The sequence below is a fragment of the Geotrypetes seraphini genome, chromosome 11 (genome assembly GCF_902459505.1).
Source record: "Geotrypetes seraphini chromosome 11, aGeoSer1.1, whole genome shotgun sequence".
NCBI classification, from domain to species: domain Eukaryota; kingdom Metazoa; phylum Chordata; class Amphibia; order Gymnophiona; family Dermophiidae; genus Geotrypetes; species Geotrypetes seraphini.
Window position 1 is genome coordinate 67,445,798 of NC_047094.1, and position 16,116 is coordinate 67,461,913.

The 16,116-nt window shown below is 42.3% G+C and overlaps 2 protein-coding genes across 5 annotated transcripts in view; one reads left to right on the forward strand and one right to left on the reverse strand.

The window, feature by feature from the left end:
* The window catches only part of LOC117368798 (carcinoembryonic antigen-related cell adhesion molecule 5-like), an 87,064-nt gene extending 83,975 nt beyond the window's left edge, over positions 1-3,089 (reverse strand). For all 3 annotated transcript variants that reach the window (XM_033962501.1, XM_033962500.1, XM_033962499.1), the window contains exon 1: positions 2,995-3,089. The gene's annotated coding sequence lies outside the window, so the exon portion shown is untranslated. The remainder of the gene's footprint in view (positions 1-2,994) is intronic.
* Positions 3,090-14,547: 11,458 nt separating this feature from the next.
* The window catches only part of LOC117368799 (carcinoembryonic antigen-related cell adhesion molecule 8-like), a 41,368-nt gene continuing 39,799 nt past the window's right edge, over positions 14,548-16,116 (forward strand). For both annotated transcript variants that reach the window (XM_033962502.1, XM_033962503.1), the window contains exon 1: positions 14,548-14,720. In XM_033962502.1, the coding sequence (XP_033818393.1) occupies positions 14,669-14,720 (52 nt within the window). In that variant the 5' untranslated portion in view covers positions 14,548-14,668. The remainder of the gene's footprint in view (positions 14,721-16,116) is intronic.

The following is a 16,116-nucleotide window of genomic DNA, read 5'->3' on the forward strand; positions in this document are numbered from 1 at the left end:
GAGGGGGGAAGGAAGGAGAGAGAGAGATGCCAAACCAGGGAAGGCAGAAGGAAGGAAGGGAAGGAGAGGAGAGGGGGAGATACCAGGCTACAGGAAGGGGGGGAAGGTAAAGAGAGAGATGTCATACTAGAGAGGGAAGGCGAGGAGGAGAGAGAGATTCCAGACTAAGGTAGGGAAAGGGAAGGAAAAAAGATGCCAGATCAGAGAAGCAAAGATGAGGGAAGAGAAGGAGAAGAAAGAAATACCATACCGCAGGAAGTAGAAAAGGTAAGGAAAAAGATGTTGGATTACTTGAGGGACCATGGGAAGGAGAGAAACGTCAGATGACTAAAGGGGGAGGGAAGGAGGAACATGATATTCCAGCATAAGGAAGAAGGGAGGGAAGGACAGAGAGATGTCAAACCATGGTATGGAGGAGGGAAGGAAAGGAGAGGAGAGAGATACCAGGCCACAGGAAGGGGGAAAGAGAAGGAGAGAGATGTCAGATTACTGGAGGGAGGGAAGGAGAGAGAGATGCCAGACCAGGGAAGGGAAGGAGGAGAGAGAGAGAGATTCCAGACTGCAAAGGGGGGGAGGGAAGGAAAGGAAAGGAGAGAGATGCCAAACTGTGAGAAAGAGAGGAGAAAGATGTCAGACCACCAGACGGGGAGAGAGATCCTTATCACAAGGATGGAGAGGAAGGGGAGGGAGAAGGAGGAGATGGTGAATAGGGATGGTAGGGGTGAGGGAGGGGGAGAGTTGATAGAAATGCTGTTTAAGAAAAGATGGGAATAGGGAAGAAGAAAAAGGGAGGAGATGGTATACATAGATGGAGGGGAGGGGAGGAGCAGAGAGAGGAAGGTGCACATGAATAGATGGGAAGGGAAGACATGGAAAAGTAGGTAGGTTTGAGAAGGAAGCAGAAAAATTGAAGAAAGTTGAATGTGAAAAGTTAATGCTAAACACTGATGGAGGGCAGAAAGAGGAGGAAAAAAAAACAGCAAATGGACAAATGGATAAGGCCCTAGAACAGACATGTCAAACTCTGGTCCATGGGCAAAATCTGGCCCGCGGTGTACTACAATTTGGCCCACCAGACAATTTCCAATTTGCATTTAAACTGGCCCGCCTTTGTGACAGAGGGGCATCATTGTCTCTTTAAGAGGTAAGTCAGAGCAAGAGGGTGGTTGTGTGTTGTGGGGGGAAGGCGGGGAAGTATTACTGGAAGAGCCAGAAAGGGGGAGGAGTGAGAAGACAATGGGGCCGCTGCTGGGAGTTGCAGTCGCACACTATTGGGTGTGAGTTGACGCTGGAGTGAGTATGCGAAATGGAAGGGAAGAAGAAAGAAAGAGATCCTTGCAAGCTTTCAGAGCGTCTGGTCAGACGGGATTATGGTGAACCTCCGTGCAAATCATTTGCATGGAAACTTGTTAGCACATTGATCGTTGTTCCAAAATTGGCCAAAAAATCAGCCAACAGCAACTTGCACGGTCTTAGCAACTGTGTTTAGTTCATCCAGCCACCAGTTTGCAGTTCTGTATTTGCGTTTAGGGTTTATCTGTGTTCTGCATATGTGACCAAGGCTCAGATATATCATAAAATCACACAATTATAAAATACCTGCATAAATAGAAAAGTTTTCACTAATTTTTTTAACTGAGCCACCCTGCTATACTGTATAAATGTCCTGGAAGTTTGTTCCAACACAACAGGCCTGCAACAGAAAAAGCTGCAGCTCAAGTTTCAGCATAATCCATCTGTCATCTTCTCCATTGCCAGCTGCATCCCTGTCTCAGGCCTCATATTTTGGTTTGGAAATTATAACGAATCCATCTGAATAAGATACCTAGGAACTTTTGCATACAACAACTGATGAAGAATGCTAAAACATTCTAGTAAATCTGGACTGCTACCGCAAGCCAATGCAGCTGTTTCAACAACAGCCTGATACGCACAAACTTAGACCCTCCCACAATCAACCAAGTGACCACATTCTGAATAACCTTAAGGCCTTCATCCAAGACGACTGAATACCCATATACAAAGCATTACAATCATCTTTTTTTTTTTTTAATATAAAACCATGCTCTGTAACACAAGCTGAAAATACAGACTAGACAAAAGAAGACTAAATCACCATTGTAACCTGCTCTTACATGCTAAGTCTAACATCCAACATCACTCCCAACTATTTTGCCTTTCTCCGTACAAGTAAAACTTTAGTATAATGGATCCTCTTGCATACACACCTCCATTCTCCTGAAACTCAAAACTAATCTGTGTTCACTCATCCAGTCAGCCATTTTCCTCAAACATTCATTCTGGTAGAACTCACTCTGCAAATCAGCAGCAGCATAAAATCTGATATTCACAGATAAATCCTTACAATCTTGCCCCATAGATTTACATGCCTGCCACCTCTATTATATACAAATGTTCTTCATGCATATTAATTAGGGATATGGAAACCCGACTGGCTGGGTTTAAGAACCACTGGTATAACGGATGGGAGCAAACTGAGCAGGAAAAAAGGCAAGGGGAGAAGTCGAGCAGGAGCCACAGAAGAAGAAAAATGGAGAAAGGGAGATAATGAAAAGAAATGGAGAATAAGAGAAGACAAACATGAAAGGAGAAATGAGAGGAAGAACAGAGAAGAGAAAGAAAGAATGGAGGATCCAGGACTGGTTTAGACATGATGGAGCCCAGGGCAGAAACCATGGAAGAGGCCTCAAAGCCTGCCTGCTTGAGGCCTCTATGACACAAGGGCTCAGGACGACTGCCCTATTGCCCACCCCTAACATCAGCCCTGGAAGGATCCCGAGCTGCAGCTGAATCCGTTTTTTTTTTCAGCTATAAAACCTTTCAGAAGTGTGCTCAGATTACATCTCAGAGCACCTAAAACCACAAAACTTCCAGATATCAACATGGACCAAAAGTCCCTGGCTTTTTCCATTTCTTCTTTCCCCTTTGTATTTACAGATCCCCCCCCCCTTCTCTCTCCCAGACATACAGTACCTGGTGCTGGGCCCAGTTACTTCCATTCCCCGAACTGCAGCTCTTGTGTTCTGAGCTTCTGCTCATCACCCAGTGTGGCAACGTCCTGCTGCATCTGTAGATTTCATAATTTTTAGCAGATAACCACAAAGACTCCAGAGAGAAACTCTACTACCCTGACGTTCAACTACAGATTATTAGTTTGAGTAACTCCCATATACTGACAGCTCTAGACAAAACTACTCAAGGGCTAAAAGAAGAGCAAATTAAAAGTGTGCATAAAGGCAAGTCAATATGACTGCTATTTCTCCTCATACCTTGTCTGCCAAGTTTACAAAGATTTCCCAAAACATCTTATACCAGGTAAAATACAGTTCAAAAATACAATACAAATCCAGTATGTAATACTTTAAAATAGCCCTTAATTTGGCTGCTTTGATTATCCCCCTCCTGTCCATGCTCTTAGAAATATAGAAAGACAGAAAAATGTTGGCAGATAAAGGCCAAATGGTCCATCCAGTCTGCCCATCCGCAGCATCCACCGTCTCCTCCTCTTCCTGATAGATCCCACGTACCTTTCCCACACTTTCATGAGCCAACTTGATGCTTATAGACTTGTTCTTCCAAAAGCAAGACAGGCTCATTACAAATCAAGATGAGCATCAGATTTTTATTTTATTGCTCCAAAATTATAGAATGATCTGCCTTCATTTTCCAAATTTAAAACTCTGTTGAAATCTTATTTTTTTCATGAGGCTTTTAAAATTGACAGTTTACGGTGAGCTTGCCAGGTATATACCTCAGGAGAAATGGAGATACACAAAGGCCCTGATTTTATAAAAGACACCAAAAGTTAGGTTCCTTGATTGGCATGTCTAGCCAATCTAGGCTCTGAACTTAAATTTTTAATTGACTTAAACAGTGCTGATAATTTGTCTACTATTAAAAATCAATTTTAAAAATGATTTAAAAAATGTAATTAGCCTGTAAGAGCCTAACTCAGTAGGCACCTACCACTTGGAAGTAGGCCTCTACTCTGAGGTTCTTACCAGCAAGTAGGCCTAGTTGGGGCAGATTTGGGGCTGAATTTGGACATGGATTGTGGTAGGCACCAACTGTACATTATGCACATTCATTTAGGCCAATGGCAATGCACCTAAGAATTTAACACCTACTGGTGTCTAACAATGCTTAGGCACAGTTCTATAAATGGCATTTAGCGGATGATTGGCAATCATGCCTAATGGCAGCTATGATTTAGGTACCATTTATAGAATCAGGGCCAAATTTTTTTATTCTTTGTTTTAAATGAGTATTTAACTTATTTATTTATTCAATTTTTTATACTGATCTCCCAGGAGAGCTCAGAATGGTTTACATGAATGTATTCGGGTATTCAAGCATTTTTCCCTGTCTGTCCTGGCGGACTCACAACCTATCTAATATACCTGTAGCAATGGGGGGGCCAAGTGACTTGCCCAGGGTCACAAGGAACAGTGTGGGTTTGAACCCCCAGCCTCAAGGTGCTGAGGCTGTAGCTCTAGACCCTGTGCCACACTCTCAGACATAGTATGGTAGAAGATAGCATGGCACACATTGTCTGGAAGATGGCAAAACATAGTTAACAAAGCATGGTAAAACATACCACGATAAAACATGGTATGGTGAAACATAGCATGATGAGCATAATACAGCAAAACATAGCACAGCAAACATAGTATTACAAAGCATGATTAACATAGTATGACAAAATTTGGCAATCGTGGTAAGGCATTACCAAAATTGGTAATTTCTTCTTTCTTTTAAAAAATATTTTTATTGTAAACAGCATTGATCCATATGCTAGAAAATTTGGTATATCATAGAACCTTAGAAATATGATGATAAAGGCCAAATGGCCCATCCAGTATGCCCATACGCAGTAACCATTATCTTAAATGGCCCATCCAGTATGCCCATACGCAGTAACCATTATCTTTTCCTCTCTCTAAGAGATCCCACATGCCTATCCCAGGCTTTCTTGAATTCAGACAATCACTGTCTCCACCACCTCTTTCGGGAGACTGTTCCACGCATCTAACACCCTTTCTGTAAAAAAGAATTTCCTTAGACTACTCCTGAGTCTATCACCTCTTAACTTCATCCTATGCCCTCTCATTGCAGAGTTTCCTTTCAAATGAAAGAGACTCGCCTCGTGCAGTTACATCACATAGATATTTAAACATCTCTATCATATCTCCCCTCTCCTGCCTTTCCTTCAAAGTATACAGATTGAGATCTTTAAGTTTGTCCCCACATACCTTATGACGAAGACCACACACCATTTTAGTAGCCTTCTTCTGGACCGACTCCATCCTTTTTATATCTTTTTGAAGGTGTGGCCTCTAGAATTGTACACAATATTCTAAATGAGGTCTCACCAAAGTCTTATACAGGGGCATCAATGCCTCCTTTTTCCTACTGGCCATACCCTCCCTATGCACCCTAGCATCCTTCTAACTTTCGTCATCATCTTTTCAACCTGTTTTGCCACCTTAAGATCATCACATACAATCACACCCAAGTCCCGCTCTTCTGTTGTGCACATAAGTTCTTCACCCCCCTAAACTGTACCGTTCCGTCAGGTTTTTGCAGCCCAAATGCATAGCCTTGCATTTCTTAGCATTAAATTTTAGCTGCCAAATTTCAGACCATTCTTCAAGCTTCTTCTTTCTTCATGCTATTCACACCATCCTGGGTGTCTACTCTATTGCAAATTTTGGTATCATCCGCAAAGAGGCAAATCTTACCTGAGAGACCTTCAGCAATATCATTTATAAAAATGTTAAAAAGAACAAGCATATAGGTAGAATGGAGGGGGGCCACAGGGGCCATGGCCTTCCCACAAATTGCCGTCCTGTGAGGGATCCTGTGGGGAGCACTTCTTGGGAGGCTGGGAGCAGCACTTTGCTACCAGCCAGCGTGCCTGGCTGGTCAGCAGTCTTTGCCATGCCCCTTCGTCAGCATCCACTCCTCTCGCCTGATGCATGTCTAGCTTAAATTTTTTAGAAAAGCGCTGTGGTCCCGGTATCTGCTCTCCACTGTGGCCAGCCCTAGCAGAAACAGGAAGTTGTCAGAGAGGGCGGGCTGCAGTGGAGACTGTCGGCTATGGCAGCAACTCTAAAACGGAGTCTGCGGCCTCCCTTCGCGCTTTCCTTCTGCCACGTTCAGCCCACTAATGATGCTACTTCTGTTTTCAACTTAGGCGAAGCGCAGCACAAGGAAAGTACGAAGGGAGGCCGCAGGCTGTGTTTTAGATTTGCTGCCGAGCCGACATTCCCCTGCCATAAAAACGGATATGAGTGGAAGTGAAGGGGGAAGATGTGCTGGACCAGGAAGCCTCCTGGACTGTTTTTTTTTAAAGGCAGAATGGGGGATGGGTTTCCAAAATGTGTTAGAATGGGGGTGGAGAGTGAAGGGGAAGAACTTGCTGCGGCCAGGAAGAGAGGGTACCAGAGAGAGAGAGATGGTGGGCAATGTTGTGGAGGGAGAGAAAAGTAGAGTAGTTGGGCATGGGGTGCTGTGAAGGAACGGGGAATAAGATACTTGAAGGGAAGACTGTTGGAAAGAGGCAGAGATGGTGGACCTGGGGGTGGTGTAGAGGGAGGGAGATATATAGAATAGGATAGTTGGAAAGGGAGATATATGGCATGGAAGGGCATTTGGGAAGAGAAAGGGACTTGGGGATAGAAGGAGTGGAAGGAGGGAGGGATGGAAGGAGAAATGTTAGATCTGGGGTGGAAGGGAAAGAGATGGTATACATGGAGAAAGGAAGAAAGGAGAATTATTGGACATGGTAATAGGAGAGAAGTGAGGTAAAGAGAGATAAGAGGGAGAAATGTTGGATGTGGTGGTGGAAAGGAAACAGTGGGACAGATGGAAATGGATGCAAGAGGGAGGAATGTTGGACATGGTGTAGAGGGAATGGAGGAAGAGATGTGGCATGGAGCTGGAGAGGGGTGATAGAAGCAGAAATGTTGGACATGGGGCTGTTGGGCAGGGGCAAAAGATGCTGCACACAGTCCAGGAGATAAGACAGGGAAAAATATTGGATGTGGCAGTAAAGGGAGTGGGAGAAAGGCACCCTAGATCCCTCTCTCTCTCTTTCCCCACTCCCTTTGCAGCAAGGGAGGGAATGAGAGAGAGGGGAAGACATTGCACATAGGGGTGGAGGAGAGAAGAAGAAATGCTGTGCAGTGGTGGGGAGGGGAAAAAGAGTGCGCTTTGTGTAGTTTAATTTTGTGGTTACCATTGTGTATTATTAATAAGATTATATTGTGTGGATATGAAAAATTAATGAAAGAAATGGCATTTACAATTAGTACTATTATTATGGGGCAGGGTCTGGGTGGAGCTTGGGCAGGTCTGGGGGTGGAGTCTTGGGTGGAGTTTTGGGACCCCCCCACAAAAAAGCGTTCCGCTGCCTATGTTGAGGCATACCACTGGTAACATCCCTTTCCTCAATGCAATATCCATTGATCACTACCCTCTATCGCCTTCCACTCAACCAGTTCTTGACCCATCCCGTCACTTTGGGACCCATCCCAATGACACTCAGTCTATTTATTAGATGTCTGTGTGGAACACTGCAAAGGATTTACTAAAATCTAAATACACCACATCTAGCGCACTCCCTCTATCCAATTCTCTGGTCACCCAGTCAAAAAAATTGATAAGATTTGTCTGACAAGACTTACCTCTAGTGAATCCATGTTGCCTCCAGTCCTGTAATCCACAGAATTCCAGAAACTTCACCATTTTCTGTTTTAAAAGCGTTTCCATTATTTTGCTTACCACAGAAGTCAGACTTACTGGCCTGTAATTCCCTACTTCTTGCTTACTTTCACTTTTGTGGAGAGGGAACACATCCGCCCTTCTCCAGTCCTCCGGTACCACTCCCGACTCTAGAAACTCATTGAAAAGGTCAGTCAACGAAGCCACCAGAGCTTCCCTAAGTTCCTTTAGTACCCCTGGATGCACACCATCCGGCCCCATCGCTTTGTCTAATTTTATTTTAGCTAGCTCCTCACAAACACAACCCTCTGAAAATCGATCAGGGTCTACCACTCCTCCATCCCTATTCACTTTTGTCTTTTGCGGTCCCACTCCCAGCACTTCAGCCGTGAACACAGAACAGAAATATTTGTTAAGCAATTCAGCCTTTTCTTTATCAGCTTCTACATATTTCTCCACTTCACCTTTGAGTCTCAAAATGCCACTTTTGCACTTCTTCCTATCACTAATATATCTATGTTTAAATATATTTATTGATTTTCAAATCATATAATCAAGAATACCTTGTACAGAAAGCAAATTAGCATTTCTACATAAAGCAAGAAACATTCCAATAACATTAAATCATATATTAACTAAAATGCTCAAGTCCTCAAATTCGATCCAAGATTTCTTATAATATAAACCAAAACTGAAGAATTGAACTTAATGTACATTCTTTCATAAAGTTAGCTGGAAGGCTGATTGCTGGGATTAACCAATAGTCATAGAGCTTATGATTTCTCTACCTCCAATCGGGAGAGCGCTAAAAAAGAAGTCAACTGATTAGGCTCAAAGAAAACATATTTAACTGATCGGTGATGCACTATACATTTACAAGGATGTCGCAAATAAAAGGTAGCACCCAAAGATATAACACCTGGCTTCAACAAAAGAAATTCACGACGACGCCTTTGCGTCTCTCGTGATAAATCAGGAAATACCTGGACTTTACAACCCATAAATTCTTTCTGTCTATTTTTAAAGAACAGTTTTAACAACCATACTTTATCAATAGAGAGAGCTACTGTTATAATCAAAGTACTTGATTCTACGACCTCTTTATCTGATTTTTCCAATAACTCTGATACATCCAATAGTCCTTGATCCAACGGCTTTTTTGGTAATTTAGCCTTATTAGGTAAATAATAGACTCGTGATAAAGGAGGTAATGAATCTTCTGAAGCCCCCAAAACTTCAAGAAAATATCTTTTAAACATTTCCCTAGGAGGTATCAGTGGAAGCTTAGGAAAATTAATGATTCTTAAGTTATTGTATCTAGAGTTATTTTCTAAGTTCTCCATTTTTCTTCTAAGATTGAATCACTAATATATCTAAAAAATGTCTTGTATTTCCATTTTACCATGTCAGCTATTTTTTCTTCCATTTGCATCTTTGCTTTCCTGACTACACAACCAGCCTCTTTTAACTTTTCCAAATATTTTTGCCTGTCTTCCTCTTTCTGTGATCTTTTGTAGTTTATGAAAGCTAACCTCTTATTCCTTACCTTCTTAGCTACTACTTTTGAGAACCAAAGTGGCCTTCTTTTCCTTTTCCTTACATGCCTCACAAAAAGATTTATCGCTCTTACAATTATTGCTATCAGTTTTGCCCACCGCATTTCCACTCCTTCCAGATGTTCCCATCCAGACAACAATTCCTTGACGTAAACCCCCATCCAAACGTTTGTTTTTTTAAAGTCTAGAACCTTTGCTTTTGAATGAGCCCTCTCCATTCATCTTAATATGAAACCGTGCCATGCAGTGATCACTGGATGCCAGATGATACCCACTGTAACATCAGAAACACTTTTCTACGTTTGTAAGCACTAAGCCCAGTGCTTGCAAACAGACACCATCCCGTATGGGTTCCATTACCAACTGCTGGAAAAGTTCTCCTTGTAGACAATCCAGGATCTCCCTACTTCTAGAAGACCCTGCAATAGGGATACCCCAATTAAAATGTTAAAATCACCTATTAGTAAAACTTCCCCTTTTTTAGATATATTCTGAATGTCTAGTATTAAATCTCTGTCCACTTCTTCCTTCTGTGAAGGAGGCCTGTTTATCACACCAATGTAAATATATTTACCATTCCCTCTTTTCAAATTGATCCACAGTGCCTCTTCCTTGCTTTGCAGATCCTGAATTGTGTGGCTTTATATGATCTTTAACATATAATACCACTCCCACTCCTTTTCTTTCTACCCTGTCTTTCCTGAACAGATTATAGCCCAGTATAACTAATGTGACCATTAATTTTTTCCCTCAAAATGGGACAGCCCCCCCCTTCCCCGGAACCTGTTAAATATAGTGCAAAAAATAGACAGCAGATATAAATTCTCAAAACTGACAAATTTTGATCACTAAATTGAAAATAAAATCATTTTTCCTACCTTTGTTGTCTGGTGATTTCATGAGTCTCTGGTTCCTTCTGACTGTGCATTCTTTCTTTCTCTCTCCCTGCCCCCTTTCTTTCTTTTTTTATCCCTTCCTGCCCCCCCAAGCCGCCACCACCGCTGACACAGCAACAGGCCCGGTGCATGCAACTACTGCACAAGCCTACGTGCTCCCCCCCTTCCCCCAACATCAATTCTGACATCAGAGAGGAAGTTCTGGGCCAGCCAGGCAGCCTGGCCTATTGCTGCGTCAGTGGGGCTCCACGATCGCCTGTCCTGTTGTCCCCATGTACAGCTTCGGGGACACTCTTTCTGAAAATGGGACATTTTGGCGTCCCGAATCTGTGCGTGGGGACAACGGGACAAGCAATCTAAAAATGGGACAGTCCCGTTCAAAACGGGACATATGGTCACTTTAGGTATAACTATATCCCAGTCATGGTTCTCCGTGAACCATGTCTCTGTGATCGCCACTATATCCAACTCATCTTCTTCCATCACAGCTTCTAGATCCAGAATTTTGTTTCCCATCCTTCGAGCACAGATAAATCAATAAGCCAATATTAATTATGAATACCTGGAGGCATTTTACAAATTAGGGGGGGAAGGCAATTTTAAAAAGCCATTTCTGGCATTATTAGGTGCTTATAAAATTCTGTGTGAACTTACACATGTATAGCTTCTACACTAAGGAGCCTGTTCTCTCAAGGACTAGCTGGCATTCAGAGAGACATCTGCTCTTGCTGTTCCTTAACTGCTCTTTAGCACCTGCAGTTCCAGTATCATACACTGTCCAAACCGGGCAAAAAGTCCTCACCCCAAAGAACATTGGGCCACTGGAAAGAAAGATATGCTGGTGGGAATAGGAATAACTATCTTAGAAAGTCCTGAACTGGGGCATGGAGGGGCGAGTTGAGACAGAGAATGACACCAAGAGGCAGAGAGTGTCCTTCAGATCTGGCTTTTGCTTCTCCTATGTGACCTTAATGAAGATCGTGATTGCTGTTTATCTGAGACTTCTGCTGCAGATTGAGGATCATAAAAATTTTCACTGGTCCTTATTGGGAAACATTACTGGTAACTCTTTCATATCATCATTTCCTCCTCAGTCTGATGGAAATACATTATGTTCTAGGGATGGGCCATCTGAGACCTTCAAAAACTTTCAGTGGCTTCAGATATATATTTCTGGGGAGAGCAGAGGAACAATCTAATGGCTAGAGAATTGGGGTGAGAAATATGAGAGCCTGATTCAAATCACCCCATGGCTTCTTGTGATGTCGGGCAAGTCATTTAACCTTTCATTGCCTCAGCTAGAAACCTACAGGTCCGTTAACAAAGCTGCGCTGTCGAGCAGCGAATGTTAAATGCTGAGCCGCCCGTTCTCTTCCTATGGGCTGCTTTGCATTTAGCGTGCACTGCTCAGTAGCGCAGCTTTGTAAAAGCCCACCTTAGATTGTGAGCCCACTAGCTATAGGAAAAGTATTTATTTTTATTTTAAAAATTTAATATACCGCTTAACTTTTATCAAGCAAAGTAGTTTACAATAAATATACTGTACATACAATAAAAACATAAAGAACTCCTTTTATTTAATAGAAAGGTTTAAAAACACTCACTCAAGAGCCAAGCCATATCGAAATAAATGTTTCACTTTTCATTATGACTGTGAGGTGCAGAAGTGCAAATGTACTATTATCATCCTCTAAATCAATATCAAAAGCTTGTATAAAAAATAAGATCTTCAATAGTATCTTAAATTTATTTCTGCACTAATGTGCCCCACCCCCCTCCACTTTTACTAGGCTGCGGAAGAGATTTCTACTGTGGCCTGGAGCATGAAATGCACTGATGCTGCTCTGACACTTATAGAATTCCTATGACCGTCAGAGCAGCAGACGGAAAACCCACCTTTTTGATACAGCCTTCAATCCATAACCCTGCCCACCAACCCAGCCAGCAGATGAACCGTTCCCCTTAATTAAATCCATGACATCCTGTTTGTCTGTCTTGTCTGTTGGTATTGTAAGCTCTTTCAAGCAGGAACTGTGTGACTCTGTACAGCGCCAGTAGGGTCACCAGACGTCTAGATTTACCTGGACATGTCTGGGGTCCGGATGGCTTTTCAAAACCTGGTACTTTGACTGGGATTTGAAAAGCTTCCTTGAAATCACGTCGGACAGGAAGGTATCCGGGCCTGCGCAGACGTCCATCTGCCCGACAAGAGCAGGCAGCAGGGGGGGGGGCTAGGGTGGGATTGGGGGGGACTGGGGGGGGGTGGAACTGGATAGGCCTGGGGGTGGGTCTAGGAGTCCGGATTTTACTAAAGTAAAATCTGGTAACCCTGCCTGGAGTGCTATAGAAATAATTTATAGTAGTAGTAGCAGCGTCAGAGCACTTTGTGCTCCGAGCCACGGTAGAAACCTCTACTGTGGTTTAGTAAAAGAGTCATAATGAGGAAGGTCATTCCACAAAGAGGGAACCTAGTTAGCTCTTTTTAAGTGTGGTATAAGCATCCTATGGTCCTCTAAAGAACTCAGGACTCTGTAACTTAACCTCAGAAGATGCATACATATAACCAGAGGTTTGTAAAATTGTGAATTGTATAGAATAGATAAATAAATAAGGAATACTCTTTCACAACAGTACCAAGAGTAGGGCATACATGAAATCAGTCAATTTAAAACAAACTTTTAAAAAAATATTTTCTTTCACTCTATGTGCAATCACGCTGAAGAAGTTGTCAAAGGAGGTGGCCAAGTCATTAAGCATAGCTGGGGACAAAAGGAAATGTCCATAAACAAATTATTAATCAAGAAGACTTGGAAAAGTCACTGCTTAACCCAGGGAGTGAGCAGCAAGATATGGATGTACTCTTTGGGATCTGCCAGCATTTTCCTAGAGACCTGGATTGGATTTAGTTCAGACTCAATAAACCTGTCCCAACGGCAGTGGCAAGCCACCAACTTTTACACTAAAGAAGCAACGCAAGGAGGAGGGGAGCAGTTTGGGAACTGGCTCGTAGGGCTTTGGTATCCCCGCTGCTGTTTAAAGGGTTGCTAGAATTCTGGACAGGGCCTGAGCCCAAAGTGAGGATGGGGCCCAGGCTCCCCTCCATGACTACACCACTAGCACAGGTGTCAAAGTCGGTCCTCAAGGGCCACAATCCAGTCGGGTTTTCAGGATTTCCCCAATGAATATGTATTGAAAGCAGTGCATGCAAATAGATCTCAGGCATATTCATTGGGGAAATCCTGAAAACCCGACTGGATTCCAGCCCTCGAGGAGGGACTTTGACACCCGGACTGTGTTTAAAAGAAAGTGAGAGATGGTGATCAGCAGTGCACCAATAGGTCATATCCTAGCTATGAGGATTCAGGTGTGAATCCCATCCTACCAATTACAATTTGTAGGAGAGAGAAAAATGAGAAGAGTGTTAGGTTAGAGAGCTGAAAGATGTTGAGAAAGCTACAAAGTGAAAACTGAACATATGAATTGCCATACTGGGACAGACCGAAGTCCATCAAGCCCAGTATCCTGTTTCCAACAATGGCCAACCCAGGTCCTAAGTACCTAGCTATATCCCGAGTAGTAAAACAGATTTTATGCTGCTTATCCTAAGAATAAGCAGTGGATTTCCCCAAGATGGCAATGAAGGGAAGAGAGATATTAGCTGAGGTGAGAAATGAGAAGGGAGAGCACAGAGCTCTGGCAATCATATGCAGAATGGAGGACAACAGATGAAGGACTCATGATGGAGGAAAGAGGGGAGAGAAAGAAGATTGGAGATGGTACGAAAGGACAGCAAACACGGAGTGAGGATAGAGCGAGTGGTATGAGGTGAGGAGAGATCCTATATTTGGAGACTGGAGGGGTAGGAGCAATCCAGGGAAATGATTGAAGTAAAGAAATGAAAACTGAAGGATTGAGTTTAGGAGAAGGATGTAAAAAGAACAGCTTGCAGGAAGAGACAAGATAAGCAGAAGAAAGCAAAAAGAGAGATGAAAGAGAAAGTATTAAAATATTCAGTCTGAAAAAAAGACAATGAAGAAAGAGAGAAAACTGACACCAACAACAAACAAGAAAGCAGAGATGAGGTCAAGAGAAGATAGAGGACAAATAGAGATATGAGGATATAAATCAAACTGCCAACATGCAGGTTGGAAAGTTACTTTCATTTCAGCTGTTTCCTTGTGTGTGTTTACTACCTGTCTTTATAGGGTCTACTGCTGATCAGAAAATGCAAAATAGGACACAAATTACAGTTCTTTACCTAGTTAAACATTAATGTTTATGAGCCTATTCCTATGGCAGAGGAAAACAGAGAGATTATGCTCCAGAGAGCAATGAGAGCCCACCACACATTCAGGAGCTGCATACTGAGAACCAGTGAAAGTTATAACACCCTGGGATTCATCATCTCTTTCTCTCTTTCAAGACCTGCTTCTCCTCAGAGGGAACCTTACTGTATCTCCTGCATGAGGAATGTGTATCTCTCAGGGTTTTCCTACCGGGATCCTCCAGCTCTCAACCTTAGGTCAGTGTGTCTTGGAGTCTCAACTGTGCTGTGAAGTTTCTGAACTTTTCAGACTCTTTAACATCTCTGCTTTCCAAGATCTATGTATCTGCTATCCACTAAGTGTGAATGTTAAGGAGTTCTTCAATCAGTATGAGTCTTTACCATATTCCTCTTATCAGCCTTTAATGCATCAATCTAATCTAATCTTCATTTTATATACCGATTCTACTCCCTAAGGAGCTCTACTCAGTTTACAGTTCGTTAAAAAATGAAACATAACAAGTAAAAACTGTGGGATAAAAACAGAAATTGGTTAGATTAGATGGATGGAAAAAGTTAGAAAAAAGTATGTTGAATTGCTTAAAATTACTATATGACAGCTAAAATCAAATTAACTATTGTGAAAACAACCAGGTTTTTAAACTTTTCTGAAATTGAAATAATTGATCTACCAGTCTTAGAGAATCTGGAAGTCTATTCCAAATTCTCACCAATTTAAAAGTAAAAGATTTACTAAGCTTCCCAGTGCATTTAATACCTTTCAGAGAAGGAAATGCTAATTTGTGAATTGTTGTAATTCTTGAATAGCAGGATCTAAAGGAATTCCCACTAAGGGGAATCAAAGAGTCAAATTTTCCATAAAGGAGTTTGAAAACCACACATGCACACTTGAACTGTATCCTTACATGCTCAACCTTACATGTCCTTCAAATATGCAGACCTCAAAAAAGTTAATATTATGCTAGAATAGAGAATAAATCTGAGAATGTCACAGTATTTTTGGACAAATCTATGATGTGACCATATTTTTGAGTACTGTGTGGAATTCTGTAGGAGAAATGAAAAAGAGATGAAGAAGGGCAACAAAAATGATAAAGAGGATGAAACCCCCTCCTCTATGAAGAGAGGCTAAACAAAGTAGGGCTCTTCATCTGGGAGAAGAGGTGGGGATAGGGCTTGAATACTGCCTTTTTATGGTTACACATTCACAGTAGTGGGCAATGGAAGATTAAGTGACTTGCACTGGGTCACAAGGAGCAGTGCTGGGATTTGATCCCACAGCCTCTAGGTGCAGTTGTTCTACCACTAGGCCACTCCTCACCTTGAAAGAGAGGTCTGTAAGATCATAAGTGGGGTGGAACAGGTAAATAGGAAGCAATAAATGTGTCTATTATATAAGGCTAGGACTAGAGGACACTCCATGAAACTAACTAGGAGCAAATTTAAAACAAAATTTAAGAAAATGTTGTTGATTTTTTTCACACAAATAAGCTATGGAATATTTAAGGCTAGTTGTATAACTGGGTTTGAAAAAGGTTTAAACAAGCTTCCTGGTAGATTCACACTTTCTACAAGGGTAGTAGTTAGAGGATATGGGCCTGGGTTCCCTCCTCTACAGTCTACTACACTTACC